Below are 22,646 nucleotides of genomic sequence, written 5' to 3'. Positions count from 1 at the left end.
TGGTAGGGGAGGAGCCTCCTCAGGGCGTCGCCCACGGAGCGGAAGCGGGTCCGGAATTCCGGGTGCAGCACCGAGCCCTGGTGCTTGTGCAGCTGCTCCAGGAGGCTGCGGGGCGACATTCCCGAATCAGGGACACCCTTCCCAGATTTCCCGGCGTCCACACCGACGGAAATCCAACGTTTCCCCTGAAATTCCCAGATTTCCCACAAAATTCCCAGATTTCCCACAAAATTCCCAGATTTCCCACATCAACGGGGACAAAATTCCCAAATTTCCCCCGAAATTCCCAAATTTCCCACATCAACGGGGACAATATTCCCCGTTTCTGGCAGTAATGTTGACAAAAATCCCGAATTTCCCCCCAAAATTCCCAGATTTCCCACATCAACAGGGACAAAATTCCCCGTTTCTGGCATCAGCGGGGACAAAAATCCCGAATTTCCCCCAGAATTCCCAGATTTCCCACATCAACAGGGACAATATTCCCCGTTTCTGGCAGTAATGTTCACAAAAATCCCGAATTTCCTGCAAAATTCCCAAGTTTCCTGCGTCAACGGGGACAAAATTCCCCGTTTCCGGCATCAACGTTGACAAAAATCCCGAATTTCCCCCCGAATTCCCAGATTTCCGGGCTCAGCAAGGACAAAACTCCCCCTTCCCGGCGGGGCAGAATTCCCAATTTCCGGCGCCCGAGCGGCCAAAATTCCCCATTTCCGGCACAAAAGCTGCCGGAATTCCCGGCTCTTGTCCCCGTCCCGGCCGGAATTCCCAGCCTGGAGCATTCCCAGTGTTCCCAGCAGCATTCCCAGTATTCCCAGTGCTCACCAGGCCTCCTTACTGGGCTGCAGCGCCGGCGCCTTCTTCAGAGACTCCAACTGCGGACACAGAGCAAATCCCGGGATTTGGGGCCATTCCCGGGATTTGGGACCATTCCCGGGATTTGGGGCTGTTCCCGGGATTTGGGGCCGTTCCCGGGATTTGGGGGCCTTTTCCTGGGATTTGGGGCCGTTCCCGGGATTTGGGGCCAATCCCGGGATTTGGGGCCGTTCCCGGGATTTGGGGCCAATCCCGGGATTTGGGGCCGTTCCTGGGATTTGGGGCCGTTCCCGGGAGTTGGGGGCTGTTCCCAGTGTTCAGGGGGTTCACGGGATTTGGGGGAGATTCCCGGGATTTGGGGGATTCCCGGGATTCACACGCAGCTCCCGGGATTTGAGGGCCATTCCCTGGGATTTGGGGGCCATTCCCAGGATTTGGGGCCGTTCCCGGGATTTGGGGCCATTCCCGGGATTTGGGGCCGTTCCCGGGATTTGGGGGCCATTCCCTGGGATTTGGGGGCAATTCCCTGGGATTTGGGGGCCATTCCCGGGATTTGGGGGCAATTCCCAGGATTTGGGGGCAATTTCCTGGGATTTTGGGATTCCCAGGATCTGGGGGAGAAGGGGGAATTCTCAGGATTTACAAGAATTCCCAGGATTTCGGAGAACTTTCCTGGGATTTGGAACCGTTCCCAGATTCGGGGTGAATTTCCCTGGGATTTGGGGCTTTAATTCCCGGGATTTGGGGCCGAATTCCCGGGATTTGGGGACTCACCATTGGCTGGGGGCCCTTCCCCCCCCCCGGGGCTTGGGGGGGGCCTTTGATCCCACCCGGCTTTGCCTGCGGAAAAGCGGGAAAAGCGGGATGAACTCGGGAATTGCCGGGGCTGAGAAAGGGGGGGGACGCCCGAGGGGGTGGAAAAGTGGGAATAAAGGGGGAAAATTGGGGATAAACGGGGAAAAATGGGGATAAAAGGGAGGGAAAATGAAGAAAACTGGGGACAAAAAGGAGGGAAAATGGGAAATAGGGAAGAAAACTGGGAATAAAAGGGTGGAAAAACAAGGAAAACTGGGCATAAAAGGGAAGAAAACTGGGAAATGGGGAGGAAAACTTGGGAAAAAAGTGGGAAAACGGGGGGAAGAAATTAAAAATTGGGGTCTAAAGGGGGGAAATGTGGGAATTAACGGGGAAAGTGAAGGAGAAAGGAGGAAAACTTGGGAAAAAAGGAGGAAATCTGGGAAAAAAAGTGGGAAATGGAGGGAAAAGCAGGGAAATAAAGTGGGAAAATGGAGGAAATAAAAAGGGAAAAGTGGGATGGGAAGGGGGGAATGTTGGAAGTGAAGGAGAAAAGTGGGAAAAGGAGAGAGAAGAGCAGGGAAGGGGCGGGAAAAGGTGGGAAGAGAGGAGGAATTCCCGGGAAAACGCCCCCTCCTCACCTGGCTGGGCTGCTGGGCCGGGGCCTTGCCCGGAGCCGGGGCCCCTTTCCCGGCGGGAACGGCGCTGGGAATGCTGGAAATGCCGGGAATGCTGGAGAAGGGTTTGCTCTCCGAGGGGGCACCTGCGGGGGGGGACAACGGGAAGGGTCAGAGTTGGGAAAATCCCGGAGATTCCCGGCCTGGGAGATCCTGGGAAGGGTCAGAGCCGGGAAAATCCCGGAGATTCCCGGTCTGGGAAATCCTGGGAAGGGTCAGAGTTGGGAAAATCCCGGAGATTCCTGGTCTGGGAGATCCTGGGAAGGGTCAGAGCCGGGAAAATCCCGGAGATTCCCAGTCTGGGAGATCCTGGGAATGTTGGGAAGGGTCAGAGCCGGGAAAATCCCGGAGATTCCCGGCCTGGGAAATCCTGGGAATGCTGGGAAGGGTCAGAGTTGGGAAAATCCCGGAGATTCCCAGTCTGGGAGATCCTGGGAATGCTGGGAAGGGTCAGAGTTGGGAAAATCCCGGAGATTCCCGGCCTGGGAGATCCTGGGAAGGGTCAGAGTTGGGAAAATCCCGGAGATTCCCGGCCTGGGAAATCCTGGGAATGCTGGGAAGGGTCAGAGTTGGGAAAATCCCGGAGATTCCCGGCCTGGGAGATCCTGGGAAGGGTCAGAGCCGGGAAAATCCCGGAGATTCCCGGCCTGGGAGATCCTGGGAAACCGGTGGGAGGGGGAATGAGGGAAGGGCCCAGGCTGGAATTCCAGGGGGATTCCCGAACGGAGACTGGGATTTGGGATATTGGGATTTGGGATATTGGGATTTGGGATATTGGGATTTGGGATATTGGGAGTTGGGATATTGGGATTTGGGATATTGGGATTTGGGATATTGGGATTTGGGATATTGGGAGTTGGGATATTGGGAGTTGGGATATCGGGATTTGGGATATTGGGAGTTGGGATACCGCCTTTTAAGATGCTGGAACGTTGGGATACCGGGACGATGGGATACTGGGATTTGGGACACTGGGATGGTGGGATAACGGGACGGTGGAATGCTGGGATTCGGGATGCTGGAACGTTGGGATACCAGGATTTGGGATACTGGGATTTAGGACACCGGGATATTGGGATATCGAGACACTGGGACTCCGGAATTCCAGGAATCCCGGGACTTGGGGGATTCCGGGACACTCAGGATTTTGGCATTCCAAGACACCGGGACCCCGGGATTCCAGGATTCGGGGATTCCGGGATGTTGGGCTGCTCTGGGACCCTGGAATTCCAAAATTTGGGGATGCTGTAGGACCCTGGAATTCTGGGATTCCAGGATTTTAGAATGCTGTGGGACTCCAAAATTCCAGGATTCTGGGATTTTTAGAATGTTGCGGGAGCCTGGAATTCCAGGATTTGGGGATGCTGTGGGACCCTGGAATTCCGGGATTCCAGGATTTTGGGATGCTGTAGGACCCTGGAATTCCAGAATCCCGGAATTTTGGGATGCCGTGGGACCCTGGAATCCCAGGATTTTCGGGATTTCTGGGAATGCCGGGGTTCCCACCTGCGTTAGCGGGCGTGGCGGGGGCGGGGCCATGGGCGGGGCCGGGCGTGGTGGGCGTGGCCGTGACCAGGACGGAGGCCCCGCCCGGAGCCGGAGCCGGGAACGTTCCGGGGCTGGACGGGGGCGGCTTCGGCTGCAGGATCAGCCCCGGGGGGACCTGAAACGGGAACAGACACCCCCGGATCCCAACCGGCCCCACGTTCCCAAAGCCCACAGGGAACGGAGCCGGGAGAGCCCCGGGAACGACAAATCCACCGGGAGCCGACCCCCAAATCCCCCCAAAAAAACCCCCCAAATCCACCGGGAGCCGACCCCCAAATCCCCCCAAAAAACCCCCCCAAATCCAACGGGATCCGACACCCAGAGCCCAAAAAAAACCCCAAATCCACCGGGATCAAACACCCCAATCCCAAAAGAAATCCCAAATCCAGAGGGATCCAACAGCCAGATCCCCCCAAAAAAACCCCAAATCCAGAGGGATCCAACACCCAGATCCCAAAAAAAACCCCAACCCAGAGGGATCCAAGCCCCAGATCCCAAAAAACCCCACCCAAATCCAGAGAAATCCAACACCCAGATCCCAAAAAACCCACCCCAACCCAGAGGAATCAAAGTCCCTCATCCCAAGAACGATCCCAATCCCTAAATCCCAAATCCCAAGGGATCCAACACCCTGATCCCAAAAAAACCCACCCAAATCCAGAGGGATCAACCCCCCAGATCCCAAAAAACCCCCAACCCAGAGACATCCAACACCCAGATCCCAAAAACACCCCCAAATCCCGAGGGATCAGACCCCCAGGTCCCAAGAGGAATCCCCAGCCCAGAGGAACCAAAGGCCTGAATCCCCCCAGATCCCAAATCCAGCGGCATCAGATTCCTGAATCCCAGATCCCAAATCCCGAGGGGTCAAACCCCTGAATCCCGAGGGAAATCCCCGATCCGGGGGGACCAAAGGCCTGGGAACCCCCCCCAAAATCCCAAATCCAGCTGGAACCCTCCGAAGATCCCGAATCCACGGGGAGCCAACACCTCAATCCCCCCAAATCCACCATCCAGTGGGATCCGAGGGCTGAATCCCCCAAATCCGGCGGGATCCAACTCCCAAATCCCCCCAGGGTCCCAAATCCGGCGGGATCCGATGCCTGAATGCCCCTAAAATCCCAAATCCCAAGAAAAATCCCAAATCCAGCGGGATCCAGTTCCTGAACCCCCAAATCCAGCGGGATCCGGTTCCTGGATGCCCCAAATCCAGTGGGATCCAACAACTGACCCCCAGAATCCCAAATCCGGTGGGATTCAGTTCCTGGATGCCCCAAATCCAGTGGGATTTGGTTCCTGAACCCCCCAAATCCAGCGGGATCCGGTTCCTGGATGCCCCAAATCCAGTGGGATCCAACAACTGACCCCCCAAAATCCCAAATCCAGCGGGATCCAGCTCCTGGATCCCCCAAATCCAGTGGGATTTGGTTCCTGATCACCCCAAATCCAGCGGGATCCGGTTCCTGGATGCCCCAAATCCGGTGGGATTCAGTTCCTGGATGCCCCAAATCTGATGGGATTCAGTTCCTGAATCCCCCAAATCCAGTGGGATTTGGTTCCTGATCACCCCAAATCCAGCGAGATCCCACAACCAAACCCCCAAATCCCAAAAACCCGGCGGGATTCAGAGACCAATCCGGGATTTGGGAAGGGGGGGGGGAGGGTTCGCCCGGAAAACCGGGATCGGGCTTCCAAAATTCCCGCCTTTCCGACGCCTTTCCCGAGGGTTTGGGAACCAGGAAATTCCCCCAATCCCCCCCTCCCAAAACACTGGGATCGGGGATTTCCCAGGATATCCCAGTCCGGGGAGGGGGAGATGGGACGGGGGGGGGTCTCCTTCCCGTTTTCCCCGGGAATTCCCGGCGGGATTTACCTGCTGGAACCTTTCCAGGCCGGGCTTCGGCGGAGCAGGAGGAGGAGGAGGAGGAGGAGGAGGAGGAGGAGGAGGGCCGGGATTGGGGTTGGGAATGGGGTTGGGAATGGGGTTGGGGAGGGGCTGGAAAGCCCCCGGCAGGAGGTGCAGGGGGGGGTTCTTCCCCGGCCCCGATCCCAGCGGGATTCCCGGGAAGTGGGAGGACTGGGAATGCTGCTGGAGCTCCGGGGGGGCCACGGAGGAGGAGGAGGAGGAGGAGGAGGAGGAGGAGGAGGGGGAGGATTCCGGGATGATGCCGAAGAGCCCCTGGGAATTCTGGGAGCCCTGGGAATTCGGGGGGGGGTTCTGGGGGGTGCAGGAGCGCGGGGGGGGCGGCTCCGAGGGCGGGCGGGGCTGGGAAGGGGGTCGGGAATGGGGGCGGGAAGGGGGGCGGGAGAGGGGCTGGGGCTGGGAGGGGGGGCGGGGCGGGAGCTGGGGGGGCAGCTGAGCCGGGATTTGGGCCGGGAGTTGGGAAGGGAGTTGGGAGGGGAGGGGAGGGGGGTCCCCGGGGGACGTTCCCGATCCCGATCCCGCTCCCGGGAGCTTCGGCTGCAACACAGAAAGGAAAAGAGGCAGAAGGTTAGTCCGGCAGGGAAGAGGGGCTGGGACGGGCAAATCCCGGGAAAAAAACCCGGGAGGGCCTGGAAAACCCCCCCCGGGATCCCTCGGAGCCCAACCCATCCCAAATCCATTGGATGGGGGGATTTTGGGAATAAAAATAGAGGCAAACCCCCCGAGGATCCACCTGTGGATTCCTAAAGTAGCTCCAAAAGAGAATTATCCAGGAGTGACTCCAGGATTGGATTATCCCAGGAAAAACCCCCTGGGAGGGCCTGGATAATCCATCCCCAGGATCCCTCAGAGCCCAACCCATCCCAAATCCATTGGATGGGGAGATTTTGGGAATAAAAATGAAGGAAAAGCCCCCGAGGATCCACCTGTGGATTCCAAAAGTGCCTCCAAAAGCAGCTCCAGGGTTGGATTATCCCAGGAAAACCCCCTGGGAGGGCCTGGATAATCCATCCCCAGGATCCCTCAGAGCCCAACCCATCCCAAATCCGCTCCTTGGGGGGTTTTGGGAATGAAAATGAAGGAAAACCCCCCGAGGATCCACCTGTGGATTCCCAAAGTGGCTCCAAAAGCAGCTCCAGGGTTGGATTATCCCAGGAAAAACCTCCTGGGGGGCCCTGAACTCCCCCCCGGGGACCCTTTGGATCCCAATTCCATCCCAAATCCAGGGAAAAGTCGCTCTGGGCATCCCTGAACTCCCCCCCCCCGACCCTCTGGATCCCAAACCTGCCTCAAATCCCCCTTTCCCGGGTGTTTTTGGGAAGCAGGAGAAGGGGAAACCCGGGAGGCTCCGGCTGCGAATTCCCAAGGAAGCGGCTCCGAGCCGGAATCGGCTCCAGATCCCGGAAAAATCCCATTTCCCGCTTTGCTTCCCCAAAAAAACTCCCCCATTCCTGGTTTTTTTCCCGCTCCGGGGACGATTTTGGATGGATTCAAACCCCCCTCATCCCCCCCCCGGGGAGGTTTTCCCGGGGCTTTTCCCAAATTCCCGGAGTTGGGAACGGGCCTGACGACGATCCCGAAGGATTTGGGGGGGGGGAAACCCGGGAATTTCGGGAATTCCGGGATCGGCCCGTGCCGGGAGCGCAGGGAAAGCAGGAAAAGCAGCAGCTTCCGGGGTTAGTGAAGCCAAAGCGAGCGGGAAGAGCCGGGAACAGTCGGAAAAACGGGATGGAAAACGGGAACGGGGGGGATCCAACCCCCCCCCGGCTCCGGCCCAGGGCGGGAAACTGGGAATGGGAGACTTGGAGGGGGAAAAGGGCTGGAAAACCCCGGAATTGGGGCCGGGAAGCGACAAAATTCCCCCCAAATCCGCCCAATTCCGGGAGCTTCGTCCCAACCCTGGGAAGTTTGGGGACGGATCCAGCGGGAAAACCGGATGCCGGGGGGGGGAATTTAGCGGGATCAGGGCCACAGGGAATGTTGGAATTGCAGGAATCCCAGCCCAGATCCCGCTTTTCCGCTGCAGGATCCCAGTTTTCCGCTGCAGGATCCCGCTTTGCCGCCCCTGAATCCCGGTTTTCCGCTGCTGGATTCCCGGTTTTTTCACTCCCCGATCCCAGTTTTCCGCTGGATCCCTGGTTTTGCCCTGCTGGATCCCGGTTTTCTGTCCCTGGATCCCGGTTTTCCACCCCTGGATCCCGGTTTTCCACCCCTGGATCCCGGTTTTCCCTTCCCGGGTCGTTCTCCCGCATTCCCGGGGCTGTTTTCCATCGGGAAAAGGGATTTTTCCCGGCAAGGAAAACCAGGAGCCGCCGTGCCCCCGTCCCACCGAACTTCCCGGGGATTTGGGATCACCTGGGAAAAGTCCCACTGGGAATCACCAAAAAATCCCGCCGGGAACGACCACAAAATCCCGCCGGGAATGTGGGAAATGGGGGCACGGAGCGGCCCCTCCCCCCCCCGTTGGATTGGAAGGACGAACCCCCCAAATCCGGAGGGAAAATCCCAAATCCGGGGGAAGAGCGACAGCGGAGCCGCTCCCGGGGCGGGAACACCCGGAATGAGACGTTGGAGCCCCCAAGACTCAACAGCGGCAACTCAATGTCAACCCAATGTCAACTCAACGGCAACTCAACGGCAACTCAACGGCAACCCAACGTCAACGTCAAGCTCAACTCAATGTCAATGTCAACTCAACTCAACCTCAACTCAACTTCAACCTCAATGTCAACTCAACGTCAACGGCACCTCAACCCCAACTCAACCTCAACCTCAACTCAACGTCACCTCAACGGCAACATCGATGTCAACCCAACTCAACCTCAACTCAACATCAATGTCAACCCAACATCGATGTCAACCCAACTCAACCTCAACTCAACATCAACGTCAACCCAACGTCGATGTCAACCCAACTCAACCTCAACTCAACACCAACTCAACTCAACGGAAACTCAACGGCAATGTCAATGTCAACCCAACTCAACCTCAATCTCAACTCAACGGCAACTCAACAGCAACATTGACGTCAATCCAACTCAACCTCAATCTTAACTCAATGTCAACGTCAACGCAACGTCAACGCCGACCCAACTCAACCCCAACTCAACCTCAAAGTCAATGTCAACCCAACCCAACTCAACCTCAACCCAACCTCAACCCCAACTCAACGTCGAACAACCCAACTCAACCTCAACATCAACCCAATTACAAGCTCAAAGCCAACCTCAAACCCAACCTCAACCCAACCCCAACTAAACCTCAACCTCGACTCAAACTCAACCCAACCCCAACTCAACATCAACCCAACCCCGTCAACCTCAACCCAACCCCAACTTCAAACTCAACCGCAACTCGATGTCAACATCAACCCCAACCTCAAAGTCAACCCCAAACTCAACCTCAACTCAAACTCAACCCCAACCCCAATTTCAACCTCAATGTCAACTCAACCTCAACCCCAAACTCAACCTCAACCCAACCCCAACCTCAACACCGACCCCAACTCCAGCTCAACCCCAACCTCCCAACTCACCCACGACCCCCAACCGGGCGCGGGGCCGGGATCCCCCCCCGATGCCGGGCAGAGGCCCCTCACCTGCTGCAGGAACATCTGCATGGACTCCTGGCCCAGGACGGTGCCGGGCGCGGCCGCGGGGCCCAACAGGATCTTCTCGGGGCTGCCGGCGAGCCCCGGGCTGGGCTGGGACGTCCCGCTCGCCGCCGCCGGCACGTTGAGCTGCAGTGGCGCCGCCGCGGGCGCGGCGGGCTGGACGGTGAGGACGGAGCCCGGGTCGGCGCCGGGGCTGGGACTGGCGCCGGGGGCGGCGCCGGGGGCGGCCTGGATGCTGACGGCGGCTCCCAAACCGTCGCCGGCGTTGAGCATGACCTGGTTGGCCAACGTCACCCCTTGGATCACCGTGGGCGCTGCCGCCGCCGCCGCCTGGCTCTGGCTGGGCAGCGTCCCCGCCAGCGACACCGGCATCTGGAAGAGCGCGGGTTGGCCGACCTGGCCCGGCTGGAGCTGGATGGGCGCCGACAGGATGTGGGCGGTGCCGTGGGCGTTGGGCGACGTCAGCACCTGGCCCAGGTTGAGCTGCCCGGCCAAGTTCTGGTTGGTCAGGATCTGCGCCGGCAGCGCCTGGTTGGCGATGAGCTGGGCGCCGGCGCCCTGGCCGGCGATGATGCCGGCGCCGTGCGAGGCCGCCAGGATCTGGCCGCCCACGTTGGCCGGCAGCGCCGAGAGCGGCTGCGGCAGCTGCACGGCCGAGGCGCCGGCCAGCTGGCCCGGCAGCAGGAACTGGTTCTGCCCCTGGAAGTGCTGGGCCGGGATGACGATGCTGCCGCCCTGGTTGAGCACGTGCACGCTCATGGACTTGCCCAGCGCCGCCGGCGGCTGGGGCGGCGGCGGCTTGAAGACGTTGGGGGGGAAGCCCGAGAGCACCACGTTGGGCGCGGCCTTGCCGGCCATGAAGGTCAGGTTCTGCTGGGGCTTGGCCTGGGCCTCGCCGGGCAGCGCCAGCGCGTTGTTGGGCGCGAAGGGCTTGGGCGTGATCTGGTAGAGCTTCTGCTGCAGGACCCCGGCGGGCTTGGGCTGGATGGGCGTGGGCGTGCGGTGGATGATGACGTTGGGCGCCGGCACCAGGGAGCCGCCCAGCCCCGAGGTGACGGTGAGCGGCTGCGACGCCGGCGAGGCCACGCCGCCGAACACCGAGTTGCCGTTGAGCGTGGTGGTGGCCACGGCCGGGAGGCTCTTCTGGATGACCAGGCCGGCCCCGCCCTGCGAGGACGGCGCCGCCGCCAGCGCCGCCTCGGGCTGCGCGATGTACCCGCCCACGGCCGCCACCGGCGCCGGCTTGGCCAGCAGCTGCTGCGCCGCCGGCTGGTTGATGGCCATCACCTGCTGGCCCACCACCTGGATGGGCCCGATGCCCAGCGCGCCGCCGGGGCTGCCGTTGGGCAGCCCGGGCAGGTTGGGCAGGGGCTGGATGGTGACGTTGCCCAGCCCCACCTGCTGCAGGAAGGGCTGGACGCTGATGGCCTTGTTGACCACGTCGGCGCCCACCGGCTGCTGCACCAGGGCCTGGTGGGCCAGCACGGCGGGCGGTTGGATGCCCAGCAGGTCGGCGCCGCCGGAGAAGATCTGGGGGGTGCCGTCGGGCGCCTGCACCACGGGCTGCAGCGCCGGCAGCTGGAAGGAGCCCAGGTCCAGCTCGGCCTCGGCCTCCAGGGTCTGCTCGGTGATGTTGGCCTCCTGCAGGCTCTGCTGGAGGATGTCGCACGGCTGCTCGGCGCCGGCGCCGGCGCCCGAGGGCGAGCCCAGGATGTCATCCTCCAGGAAGTCCAGGTCCACGCTGGCCGGCGGCTGGCTCGGCTCCGCGCTCAGCGGGTTCCCGGCGGGCTCCTGCCCGTGGAGCTGCGGCAACGGAGACGGGGCGGGCGGTCAGAGGGGGGGGACGGGACGGAACTCAACAGAAACGGCTCGGGGAAAGCCAACAAAAGTCAACAGAAACTCAGGGGAACTCAACCAAACTCAACCCAACTCAACGGAAAATCAATAGAAACTCAACAGAAACTCAACCAAATTCAACAGAAACTCAAAAAGTCACCAAATCTCACCCAACCAAACTTCACCAAACTCAACCAAACTCAATGGAAAATCAATAGAAACTCAACTCAACCAGAACTCAACCAAACTTAATGAAAACTCACCAAAAGTCACCCAATTAAACTCAGCCAAACTCAACCAAACTCAACCAAACTCAGTCGAAACTCAACCAAAACTCAACAGAAACTTAATGAAAACTCACCAAAATCACCCAACCAAACTCCACCAAACTTCAACCAAACCTCAACCAAACTCAACCAACCCAAACTCAAGGAAAACTCCCCCAATCTCACCCAACCAAAACCCCACAACACTCCACAAAACTCCACCAAAACTCGAGCAAACCTCAACCAAACTCAACCAACCCAAACTCAAGGAAAACCCCCCAAATCTCAACCAACCAAACTCAACCAAAGCTCAACCCACTCAACCAAAACTCAACCTCAATCAAACCTCAACCAAACTCAGCCAAACTCAACCAAACTCCAGAGATTTCGGGCTTTCCGGCGCCGAACCGTCGGAATTCCGGGCGCGTCCGGCGGTTTTCCCGCTCCGGAATCTCCAGCTCGGAGGGACAAAGAGGGTTTTTGGGGAAAGGAAGGGGAAAATCCCGCGGGAAAGGGGGGAGGAGGGGAAATCCCGGGAAAAGGGGAGGAGGGGAAATCCCGGGAAAAGGGGGAAGGAGGGGAAATCCCGGGAAAAGGGGAAGGAGGGGAAATCCCGGGAAAAGGGAGAGGATTTCTGGGATAACCGGTTTGGGTTTTGGCCAAAAGGGGGAGGAGGGAAAACAAAACTGAAAAGAGGAAAAAAAAAAACGGGATCAAAATGAAAATTCGGGATTTTTTAGGAGGGAAAAACGACCCCAAAAGAAAATTCCCGGGAAACCCGAGGAAACCCGAGGGAAAACCGGAGGGAAGGAAGGGCCGGGGGGTCATGCTCGTTCTCCATGCACAGCATTCCATGCACAGGGGGAAAGGAGGGAAAAAAGGGCATTTCCGGCTCCAATTCCGGGTTTATTCCGGATTTTTCCCCCTCCTGCTCCGGGGGGGCTCCGGAGGAACCGGGAAAAAGGGGATTTTTCTCCCGAGGACCGGAGTTCTCCGGGGTTTTCCCAAGCTTTGGGGATTCCCCGCGGGCTCCCGGCTCCTCCTTTCCCCCTTTTCCATCCCGGGGTTTTCTCCCGGAGCCGAATCCGGCGGGAAAAGCGACTCCCAAAATTAAGGAAGAGCCTCGGGTTTTGCCCTCAAATCCAGGGATTTCGGGACTTTATCCCGGGAAATCCCAGGGAAAAATTCCCAGGGTTTCGCCTCTTTTGTCCAGCCCCGGGAAAGGGATGGAATTCCACTCGGGAAAGGGCAAAAAACCCGGGAAAAGCGGGAAGGGGAGCGGGAATACCTACCCCAGCACCTTCAAAAAAGGCACTGGCAGCATCTCCTGAGCTGTCCAGGAGATCATCACTGTCAATCTGGAAGCAGAAACACGGATTTACTGGGATTTTAGGGAGAAAAGCGGGAAAAAAACATGGGAAAAAAATGGGGAGAAAATGAGAAAAAAAATGGGGGAAAAATGGGAAAAAATGGTGAAAAAATGGGAAAAAAGTAGAAAAAATGGGGGGAAAAAAGGGGAAAAATGAGAATAAATGGGGGAAAAAATGGGGAAAAGAATGGAGAAAAATGGGAAAAAAATGGAAAAAAACGGAAAATAAAGGGGGAAAAAATGAGAAAAAAATCGGGGAAAAATGAGGGGAAAATGAGAAAAAAATGGGGGAAAAAAGAGAAAAAAAGGGGGAAATGGAGAAAAAACAAGGAAAAAATGAGAAAAAATGGGAATAATGGGAAAAAAGGGGAAAAAATAGGAAGGAAAAGAGTAAAAATGGGGGAAAAAATGGGAAAAAAGAAATGGGAAAAAATTGGGGGAAAAAAGGGAAAAAATGGGAAAAAAATGGGAAAAAATGAGAAAAAATGGGGAAAAAAATCTGGGATTGCAAAGGAAAAGTGGGATGTGGTGGTGGGGGAGGGGCGGCCCCTCCGCTTCCAAACGGGCCCCAAAATTCCTAAAAAACCCCAATGGGATGGAAAAAGTCGGGATGGATGGAAGGGGGGGTGGGATGGAAAACAAAGGGGGGTTTGGGGGGAAAAAAGGGGATTTGGGGGGGTTTTGGGGTCTCACCTTCTCGGATCCATGTAAAAAATCGTTCAGGGCCTGAGGATCGCTGGGAAAAAAAACGGGAAAAGGGGATTAGGGAGCGGAATTCCGGGATTTGGGGGGGGGGGGAGCTCTGGGAGGGGTTTTCCCGGGGAGGATCCCGAAATTCGGGAGTCTGGAGGGACCCTGGGGGGGCTCAGGGAGGGTTTTCCCCCTTTGTGGGACATTCCTGGGTGGTTTTTTGGGAGATTTCCCAACTTTTTTAGGGCGTTTTCCGCTTTTTGGGGGAGTTTCCAGCCCTTTTGGGGGCATTTCCAGCCAATTTTGGGACGTTTCCCACCCTTTTGGGGGCTTTTCCAGCCCTTTTTGGGGCATTTCTGGATTTTTTGGGGCATTTCCGGCCTTTTTTGGGACATTTCTCACCCTTTTTGGGGCATTTCCAGCCTTTTCCGGGACATTTCCCGGCGTTTTCCGGATGTTTCCCACCCTTTTGGGACGTTTTCCGTGGGTTTTGGGACATTTCCAGCCCTTTTGGGGACGTTTCCTGCCCTTCCAGGGTCATTCCCAACCCTTTTGGGATCTTTTCCACCCGTTTTGGGACATTTCCGAAGGTTTCCAAGACAATTCCCACCTTTTCCAGAACATTCCTCACCCTTTTTAGGACCTTTCCTGCCCTTCCCAGGACAATTCCCACCTTTTCCAGGACAATTCCCACTTTTCCAACACAATTCCCTCCCTTTTTGAACCATTCCCAGCCCATTTTGGGGCCCTTTTCCCCCCATTTTGGGCCATTTCCAGACGGTTTTGGGACCTTTCCCGCTCTTTCCAGAACAATTCCCACCTTTTCCAGGACAATTCCCACTTTTCCAGGACAATTCCCTCCCTTTTTGAGCTGTTCCCAGCCCATTTTGGGCCCTTTTCCCCCCATTTTGGGTCATTTCCAGACGGTTTTGGGACCTTTCCCGCTCTTTCCAGGACAATTCCCACTTTTCCAACACAATTCCCTCCCTTTTTGAACCATTCCCAGCCCATTTTGGGGCCCTTTTCCCCCCATTTTGGGCCATTTCCAGACGGTTTTGGGACCTTTCCCACCTTTTCCAGGACAATTCCCACCTTCTCCAAAACAATTCCCACCTTTTCCAGGACAATTCCCACCTTTTCCAGGACAATTCCCACCTTTCCAGGACAATTCCCTCCCTTTTTGAACCATTCCCAGCCCATTTTGGGGCCCTTTTCCCCCCATTTTGGGTCGTTTCCAGCCCGTTTTGGGACTTTTCCTACCCTTCCCAGGACAATTCCCACCTTTCCCAAAACAACTCCCACTTTTCCAGGACAATTCCCACTTTTCCAGGACAATTCCCTCCCTTTTTGGGCCATTCCCAACCCATTCTGAGTCTCTTTTTCCCCCATTTTGGGTCATTTCCAGCCAGTTTTGGGACTTTTCCTGCCCTTCCCAGGACAATTCCCACCTTTCCCAAAACAATTCCCACTTTTCCAGGACAATTCCCACTTTTCCAGGACAATCCCCTCCCTTTTTGAGCCGTTCCCAGCCCATTTTGGGATGTTTTCCCCCCATTTTGGGCCGTTTTCCCCCCATTTTGGGCCATTTCCCCCCCATTTTGGGCCCTTTCCCGCCCTTTCCCGCCCCTTTCCGGGCCGTTCCCACCTTTTTTTTGGGAATTGTGCCCCCCAGACTCCCGGGACTCACCAGATGACATCGAGGAGGCACCGCCCGTCTTCATCATCCATGACAAACTGCCAACAGGGACACAGAGCGTCACTTTTCCAGGGAAAAAGCCGGGAATTCCGGGAATTCCGGGAATTCCGGGGCCCTTTGCCCTCCCTCCCTCGGCTCCGGGCAGGGATTGGTTGGAAAGTCGGGATAAAACCCCCGGAAAATGGGAATGGGAAGGGGGAGCTGCGGCTTTTTCCGGCTTTTTCGGGGGGTTTTGGGAGCGAATTCCAAGGAAAAGGAGGGAAAACGGGATAGTGGGGAGGGAGAGAGGGGTGAGGAGGGAATTCCTCGAGGAATCCATCAGGGAATGGTTCCTGCAGGAATCCCGCTGGGAATTGGCTCCTCTGGGAATCCCTCGGGGAAAGGAGCGATCCCGAAATTCCCAAAATCCGGGAAGGAGCTGATTCCTCTGGGAATCCCCCAGGGAAAGGAGCGATCCCGAAATTCCTGAAGGAGCTGATTCCTCCAGGAATCCCAGGGCAGGAAAAGATTCCTCTGGAAATCCCTCGGGAATCTCTTCGGGATTGGATTGATCCCAAAATCCCTCCGGGAATAAAGGGATCCCAAAATCCCCCAGGGAAAGAAAGTGATCCCAAAATTCCCCGGGGAAGGAATTGATCCCCAGATTTCTCCAGGAGCAGATGGATCCCGAAATTCTCTAGGGAAAGAATTGATCCCGAAATCCCTCTGGGAATAAACTGATCCCAGAATTCCTCAGGGAACAAACTGATCCCTCAGTTCCCCAGGAAAGGAATTGATCCCAAATTTCCTCCAGGAACAGATGGATCCCAAAATTCCTCAGAGAAGGATTGGATTGATCCCAAAATTCCCCAGAGAAAGAATTGATCCCCAAATCCCTCAGGGAATAAAGGGATCCCGAAATTCCCCAGGGAAGGATTGGATTGATCCCGAAATCCCCCCGGGAGCGGATTCCTTTGGGAATCCCCTAAGGAAAGGATTCCTCGGGAATTCCAGCAGGGAAAGGAGCGATCCCAAAATCCCCCCTGGAAGGAATTGATCCCAAAATCCCTCTGGGAACAAACTGATCCCAAAATCCCCCAGGGAAGGGATTGATCCCAAAATCCCTCCAGAAATGGATTCCCAGGAATTCCAGCAGGGAAAGGAGCGATCCCAAAATCCCTCCAGGAAGGGATTGATCCCAAAATCCTTCCGGGAACAAACTGATCCCAAAATTCCCCAGGGAAGGGATTGATCCCAAAATCCCCCTGGGATGGATTCCTTTGGGAATTCCCCAAGGAAAGGATTCCCAGGAATTCCAGCAGGGAAAGGATCGATCCCAAAATCCCTCCAGGAAGGAACCGATCCCAAAATCCCTCCGGGAACAAACGGATCCCAAAATCCCTTCTCCTCTCCCGGAATCCCGGAAGGAACCCCTGGAATCCCTCCCCTCCCCCCCCTTCCCATTCCCAAGGAAACGGCCCCAAATATGGGAAGGACAAACAATTCCAGGGATTCCTGGAGCTTTTTTTGGGAGAAGCCTCAAGAGAAGCCGAAGGGCCGGGGCGGATTCCCAACATTCCAAGCCCGAAGGGTCCCTTTTCCGGGGGAAATTCCCGCTTTTCCCCCCCTCCCGAGGGTTCCCGAGGCTCAGCGAGCCCCCGGATCCCCCTTTCCCGGGATTCCCACCGGAATCCAAGGAATTGTTACCCCCAGGGAGGGGAAAACGAGACCCAAAGGGCCCCAAAAAACCGGGAAAAGTCGGGAATGTTTCGGGATTCGGCGCCCGAGGAGCAGCTCGGGGGAAATCCGGGAATTCCGGACCCGGGAAAAGCGGGATCAAGGCCTGGGATTCACCCGGAATTCCAGGGGAATTCCCGGCGAGGCTCCTGATCCCGGGATTTCCTCGGGAAGAGCCTCCGGAGGCTCCCAAATCCCGGCTTTTCCCGGCGCTTTTCCAGCCCCCCGGGGAATTCCCGGCCCCAAATCCCGGGATTCTCCTCCCAACCCCCCCCTTCTGCCCCAATTCCCAAAAAACCAGCCCGGGGGGGGGGGGTTGGAGCCTCTTCCGGCCCCTCCCGGGCGGGAAAAACGTGGGATTGGGGCGGAATCCCTGGAAAAGGGGGGTTCTCCAGGAAAACGGGAATTCCGGGGGGGTTCTCCAGGAAAACGGGAATTCCATGACACAACTTCCCCAATCCCAACTTTTGCTCCCGGGATAGTCGAGGTATTCCCGGGAAATACTCCAGGAATTCTCTGGGAATATTCCAGGAGTGCTCCAGGAATCTGTGGGATAAATCCCGGATAAAATTGGGATAAATCCTGGATAAAAGTGGGATAAATTCCAGATAGAATTGGAATAAATTCCGGATAAAAGTGGGATAAATCCTGGATGAAACTGGGATAAATCCTGGATAAAAGCGGGATAAATTCCAGATAGAATTGGAATAAATCCTGGATAAAACTGGGATAAATTCCAGATAGAATTGGGATAAATCCTGGATAAAAGTGGGATGAGTCCAAGATAAATAGGAGAGAAAATTGGGATAAATCCGGGAAAAAACTGGGACGAGTCCAGGATAAATCCAGAATAAAATCAGGATAAATTTGAGATAAAACCAGGATAAAACCGGGACAAATCCAGGAGAAAATCAGGATAAATTTGGGATAAAACTGGGATAAATCCAGGATACAACCGGGATAAATCCAGGAGAAAACCGGGATAAATTTGGGATAAAACAGGAACAAATCCAGGATGAATCCGGGATGGAACTGAGATAAATTTGGGGTAAATCCAGGATACAACTGGGATAAATCCGGGATAAAGGCAGGATAAATTCGGGATAAAAGCGGGATAAATCCAGAATCAAACCAGGATCAAACCAGGACGAATCCAGAATAAAACCAGGAGAAATTTGGGATAAAACAGGAACAAATCCAGGATGAATCCGGGATAGAACTGAGATAAACCTGGGATAAATCTGGGATACAACTGGGATAAACCTGGGATCAAACCAAGATAAATTTGGGATAAAACTGAGATAAACCTGGGATAAATCCGGGATACAACTGGGATAAATCCAGGATAAATCTGGGATAAATCCAGGATACAACTGGGATAAATCCGGGATAAAGGCAGGATAAATGCAGGATAAATTCGGGATCAAACCGAGATAAATTTGGGATAAAACAGGAACAAATCCAGGGTGAATCCGGGATAGAACTGGGATAAACCTGGGATAAATCCGGGATACAACTGGGATAAAACCGGGATAAATTTGGGATAAATCCAAGATACAACTGGGATAAATCCGGGATCAAACCAGGCTAAATTTGGGATAAATCTGGGATCAAACCAGGCCAAATTTGGGATAAATGTGGGATCAAAGCAGGCTAAATTTGGGATGGATCCAGGCTGAATTCGGGATAAATCTGGGACCAAACCAGGCCAAATTTGGGATATATCCAGGATCAAAGGAGGCTGAATTTGGGATGGATCCAGGCTAAATTTGGGATAAATTTGGGATAGCGGGGGCAGGGGAGCGAATGAAGACGGGAGAGAACCGGGAGAGCAACGAGCCCGAGTTTATTGGGAGCGGGAATTCCGGGGGGGGGGATTCTGGGATCAGGGAATTCCGGGGGATTCTGGGATCAGGGAATTCCGGGGGATTCTGGGATCAGGGAATTCCGGGGGATTCTGGGATCAGGGAATTCCGGGGGATTCTGGGATCGGGGAATTTCGGGGGGATTTTGGGATCGGGAATTCCGGGGGATTGGGAGCGGGCGGAATTCCAGGGGATCTGGGATCGGGACATGGGAATTCCAGGGGGATTTTGGGATCAGGGAATTCGGGGGGGATTTTGGGATCGGGGAATTCCGGGGGATTCTGGGATCAGGGAATTCCGGGGGATTCTGGGATCAGGGAATTCCGGGGGATTCTGGGATCAGGGAATTCCAGGGGGATTCTGGGATCAGGGAATTCCAGGGGGATTCTGGGAAGAGTTGGGATCCCAAACCTGCCACTGGCCCGGGATTCCAGAGGGATCCGGGGGGGAGAGGGGAGGGAAGAGGAGGAGGAGGAGGAGGAGGAAGAGAAGGAGGAAGAAGGGGAGGAGGAAGAGGAAGGAGAAAAGCAGGAAGAGGAAGAGGAGGAAGTGGAGGAGGAAGAAAAGAAGGAAGAAGAAGGAGAAAAGCAGGAGGAGGAAGAGGAAGAAGAAGAGGAGGAAGAGGGGGAGGAAGGACACAGAGCCAGGCTGGGCACAGGCCCTGAGGAGGAGGAAGAGGAGGAAGAGGAGGGAACAGAAAACAGGCCCAGGGGCAGCTCCAGACCCTGAGGAGGAGGAGGAGGAAGAGGAGGAGGAAGAGGAGGAGGAAGGTGAGGGGAGACACAAGTCCTGGAGGGAGAGGAGGAGGAAGAGGGGGATGAAGATGAGGGAGAGGAGGAAGAGGAAGAGCAGGAGGAGGAGGAGGAAGAGGAAGAGCAGGAGGAGGAGGAGGAGGAGGAAGGCCAGAGCTGCAAAGCCAGTCCCTGAGGAAGAGGAGGAGGAGGAAGGTTTGGAGGGAGGGCAGGAGGAGGAGGAGGAAGGTGAGGAAGGCCACACACCCAGAGCAGGGGCAGCTCCAAACCCGGCCCTGAGGGAGAGGAGGAGGAGGAGGAGGAGAAGGAGGAAGAGGAGAAGGAGGAAGAAGAAAGAAGAGGAAGATGAGGAGGAAGAGCAGCAGGAGGAGGAGGAAGAAAAAGGAAGAGAAAAAGGAGGATGAGGAGGAAGAGCAGCAGGAGGAGGAAGAGGAAGATGAGCAAGGCCACCCCCCCCAGCCCAGTGGCAGCTCCAAGGAGAGTCCCTGAGGAAGAGGAGGAGGAAGATGAAGAGGAGGAGGAGGAAGAGGAAGGCCATGAACCCCCAGAGCAGAGGCAGTTCCAGAGACCCCGAGGGAGAGGAGGAGGAGGAGGAAGAGCAGGAAGAGGAGGGAGCTGAGGAAGAGGAGGAGGAAGAGCAGCACAAGGAGCAGAGCCAGAGGAGGAGGAGGAGGAGGGAGCTGAGGAAGGTCACCCAAAACGAGCCCGGGGGCAGCTCCAAACCCAGTCCCTGAGGAGGAGGAGGAGGAGGAGGAAGAGCAGGAGGAGGAAGATGAGGCAGAGCAGGGGGATGAGGAAGATGAGGAGGAAGAGCAGGAGGAGGAGGAGGAAGATGAGGAGGAAGAGCAGCAAGAGGAGGAGGAAGATGAGGCAGAGGCAGAGCAGGGGATGAAGAGGAGGAGGAGGAAGATGAGGAGGAAGAAGAGCAGCAGGAGAAGGAAGAGGAAGACGAGGAAGAGGCAGAGCAAGAAGATGAGGAAGACGAGGAGGAAGAGCGGCAGGAGGAGGAGGAGGAAGAGGAGGAAGAGGCAGAGCAAGGTGAGGACGAAGACGAGGCAGAGCAAGAACTGGAGGAAGACTCGGAAGATAAGGAGGAAGAGCGGAAGGCGGAGGAGGAAGATGAAGCAGAGGCAGAGCCGGGGATGAAGAGGAGGAGGAGGAAGAGCGGCAGGAGGATGAGGAATATGAGGAGGAAGAGGCAGAGCAAGAAGATGAGGAAGATGAGGAGGAAGAGCGGCAGGAGGAGCGGAGCCAGCGGAGGAGGAGGAGGAGGAGGAAGAGCAGGAGCAGGAGGATGAGGAGGAGGATGAGGAGGAAGATGAGGAGGATGAGGAGGACGAGGAGGATGAGGAGGATGAAGAGGCGGCCGCCGAGGCCGAAGGCCCCTCCCCGCCCCCCCTTTGCCCAATTTGGGGCCCGTCTCGCTCTGTTTGTAGGGGGGGTGGGGGATGGGGGGGGGGGCGGGGGCCCGTCCCCTCCCCCCCCCCTTTCCCCCCCTCCCCCCCCTTTCGGGGGCCGCCGCCCCCCCCCCAGCGCGGCGCGAGGGGGGCGGGGGGGCCCGGCGGGGCCGGGGGGGAGGGGCGGCTGTCGCGACAGGGCCGCGATTTGGGGGCGAATCGGGCGCTTTTCTCTCGAGCGGGGCGGACTCACCGTGAGGCCCGAGCGGCGCCCGGCGCGGGGTCTCCCAGGCGCCCCCGCACGGGCGCCGCCCCGAGGACCCCGCCGGGCCCCGCCGCTTAGGGGGCCGCGGCGCTGCCTGATCGCCGGCCGCCCCCGAAACCGACCCGCGGAAAACCCGCCCAAACCGCCCGAAAACCACCAAAAAAAGGATAAAATAGGATCGGGGAGGGGGGGGGGGATCCCCCTCTCTCTCGGGGGAGGGACGAACCACCACCCCCCCCCCCGGGGGAAAGGTGGGCGGGGATTAATTGGCGAAAGCCGCGCCCCTCCCGGGCAGGCATTAGAATAGACACGCCCCCCCGAGGCCGCCTCATGAAAGCCCCCCTCGGAAGGGCGGGGTTAAATTTGCATAACCACACCCCACGAGCGTATATTAGCATAACCACGCCCACAGATCGTGCTTATTAGCATAAACCACGCCCCAAACCCATATATAAGCATTAGACACGCCTCCTTTCTTTTTTTTTGCATAACCACGCCCATAGACGATATATTAGGGTAAGCCACACCCATAGATCGATATATTACCATGAAACACGCCCCGTTTCTTGTTTATTAGCATGAAACACGCCCCCTTTCGTGTTTGTCTGCATAACCACGCCCATAGGTGACATTTTAGAGTAAATCACGCCCATATATCGATATATTAGCATGAAACACGCCCCCTTTCGTGTTTATTTGCATAGCCGCGCCCACAACTCGGATATTAACATAAGCCGCGCCCACGACACGGTGTATTTGCATAAACCACGCCCCCGGGTGTTATATATTAACGTAAACCACGCCCATTATGCGGCGATTTTACTTGGATGTCCCTCATGACGCTTATTTGCATAAACCACGCCCCCAAACGTGAGGCCTGGCGTCCCCTCACGGTCTAATTTGCATAAACCACGCCCAAATTTCTATTACCTATGAAAGTTAATTTAAATACGCCACGCCCCCTCCACTAACTGGCTACGCCCCCCTTCGCTCATTTACGTACGCTCCACCCTCACCGACCCTCTCCGCCAATCCCAGCCCGCCGATTTGCATAGACCACGCCCCCGCCGCCCCAAACTCCTAAAAATCGCCCCCGAACGGCCCCGAACCCCTGAAGAAACGGCCCAAAATTCCTCAAAGTCGCCCCCCCGACCTCTTAAAAATCCCCTGAAAGTCCCCGAATGTCACCCCCGAATCGCCCTCGGAGCGCCCGAAAATCCTGAAGGAACAACCTCAAAACTGCCCCGAAGTTCCTCAAAACCACCCCCAAAACCCACCGAAACTCCTGAAAATCCACTAAAACTCCCCAAAGCCGCCCCCAAAGCGCCAAAAGAAATGACCGAAACTTCCTCGGAATCTCCCCAAGCCCCCAAAACTCCTAAAAATCACCTAAAAACCCCCAAAGCCCCCCAAGCCCCTCC

The 22,646-nt window shown here is 56.6% G+C and overlaps 1 protein-coding gene across 1 annotated transcript; it reads right to left on the bottom strand.

The window, feature by feature from the left end:
- Positions 1-5: 5 nt before the first annotated feature.
- Positions 6-21,283, bottom strand: LOC113986515 (BRD4-interacting chromatin-remodeling complex-associated protein; the record flags this gene model as incomplete). The annotated part of the gene is made up of 11 exons (XM_039379221.1): positions 21,214-21,283; positions 15,222-15,268; positions 13,538-13,580; positions 12,768-12,833; positions 9,359-11,176; positions 5,710-6,297; positions 3,795-3,951; positions 2,253-2,374; positions 1,591-1,656; positions 826-875; positions 6-105 (listed from the first exon to the last, which is right to left on the bottom strand). Coding segments are annotated over exons 2-11 (3,051 nt in total), but the record flags the coding sequence as incomplete, so codon positions are not given.
- Between the last annotated feature and the right edge of the window lie 1,363 nt (positions 21,284-22,646).

The sequence above is a fragment of the Pipra filicauda genome, unplaced genomic scaffold (assembly GCF_003945595.2).
Source record: "Pipra filicauda isolate LSUMZ 115617 unplaced genomic scaffold, ASM394559v2 scaffold1040_size35062_pilon, whole genome shotgun sequence".
Taxonomy (NCBI): Eukaryota; Metazoa; Chordata; class Aves; order Passeriformes; family Pipridae; genus Pipra; species Pipra filicauda.
This window is presented reverse-complemented; position numbering and strand designations above follow the sequence as displayed.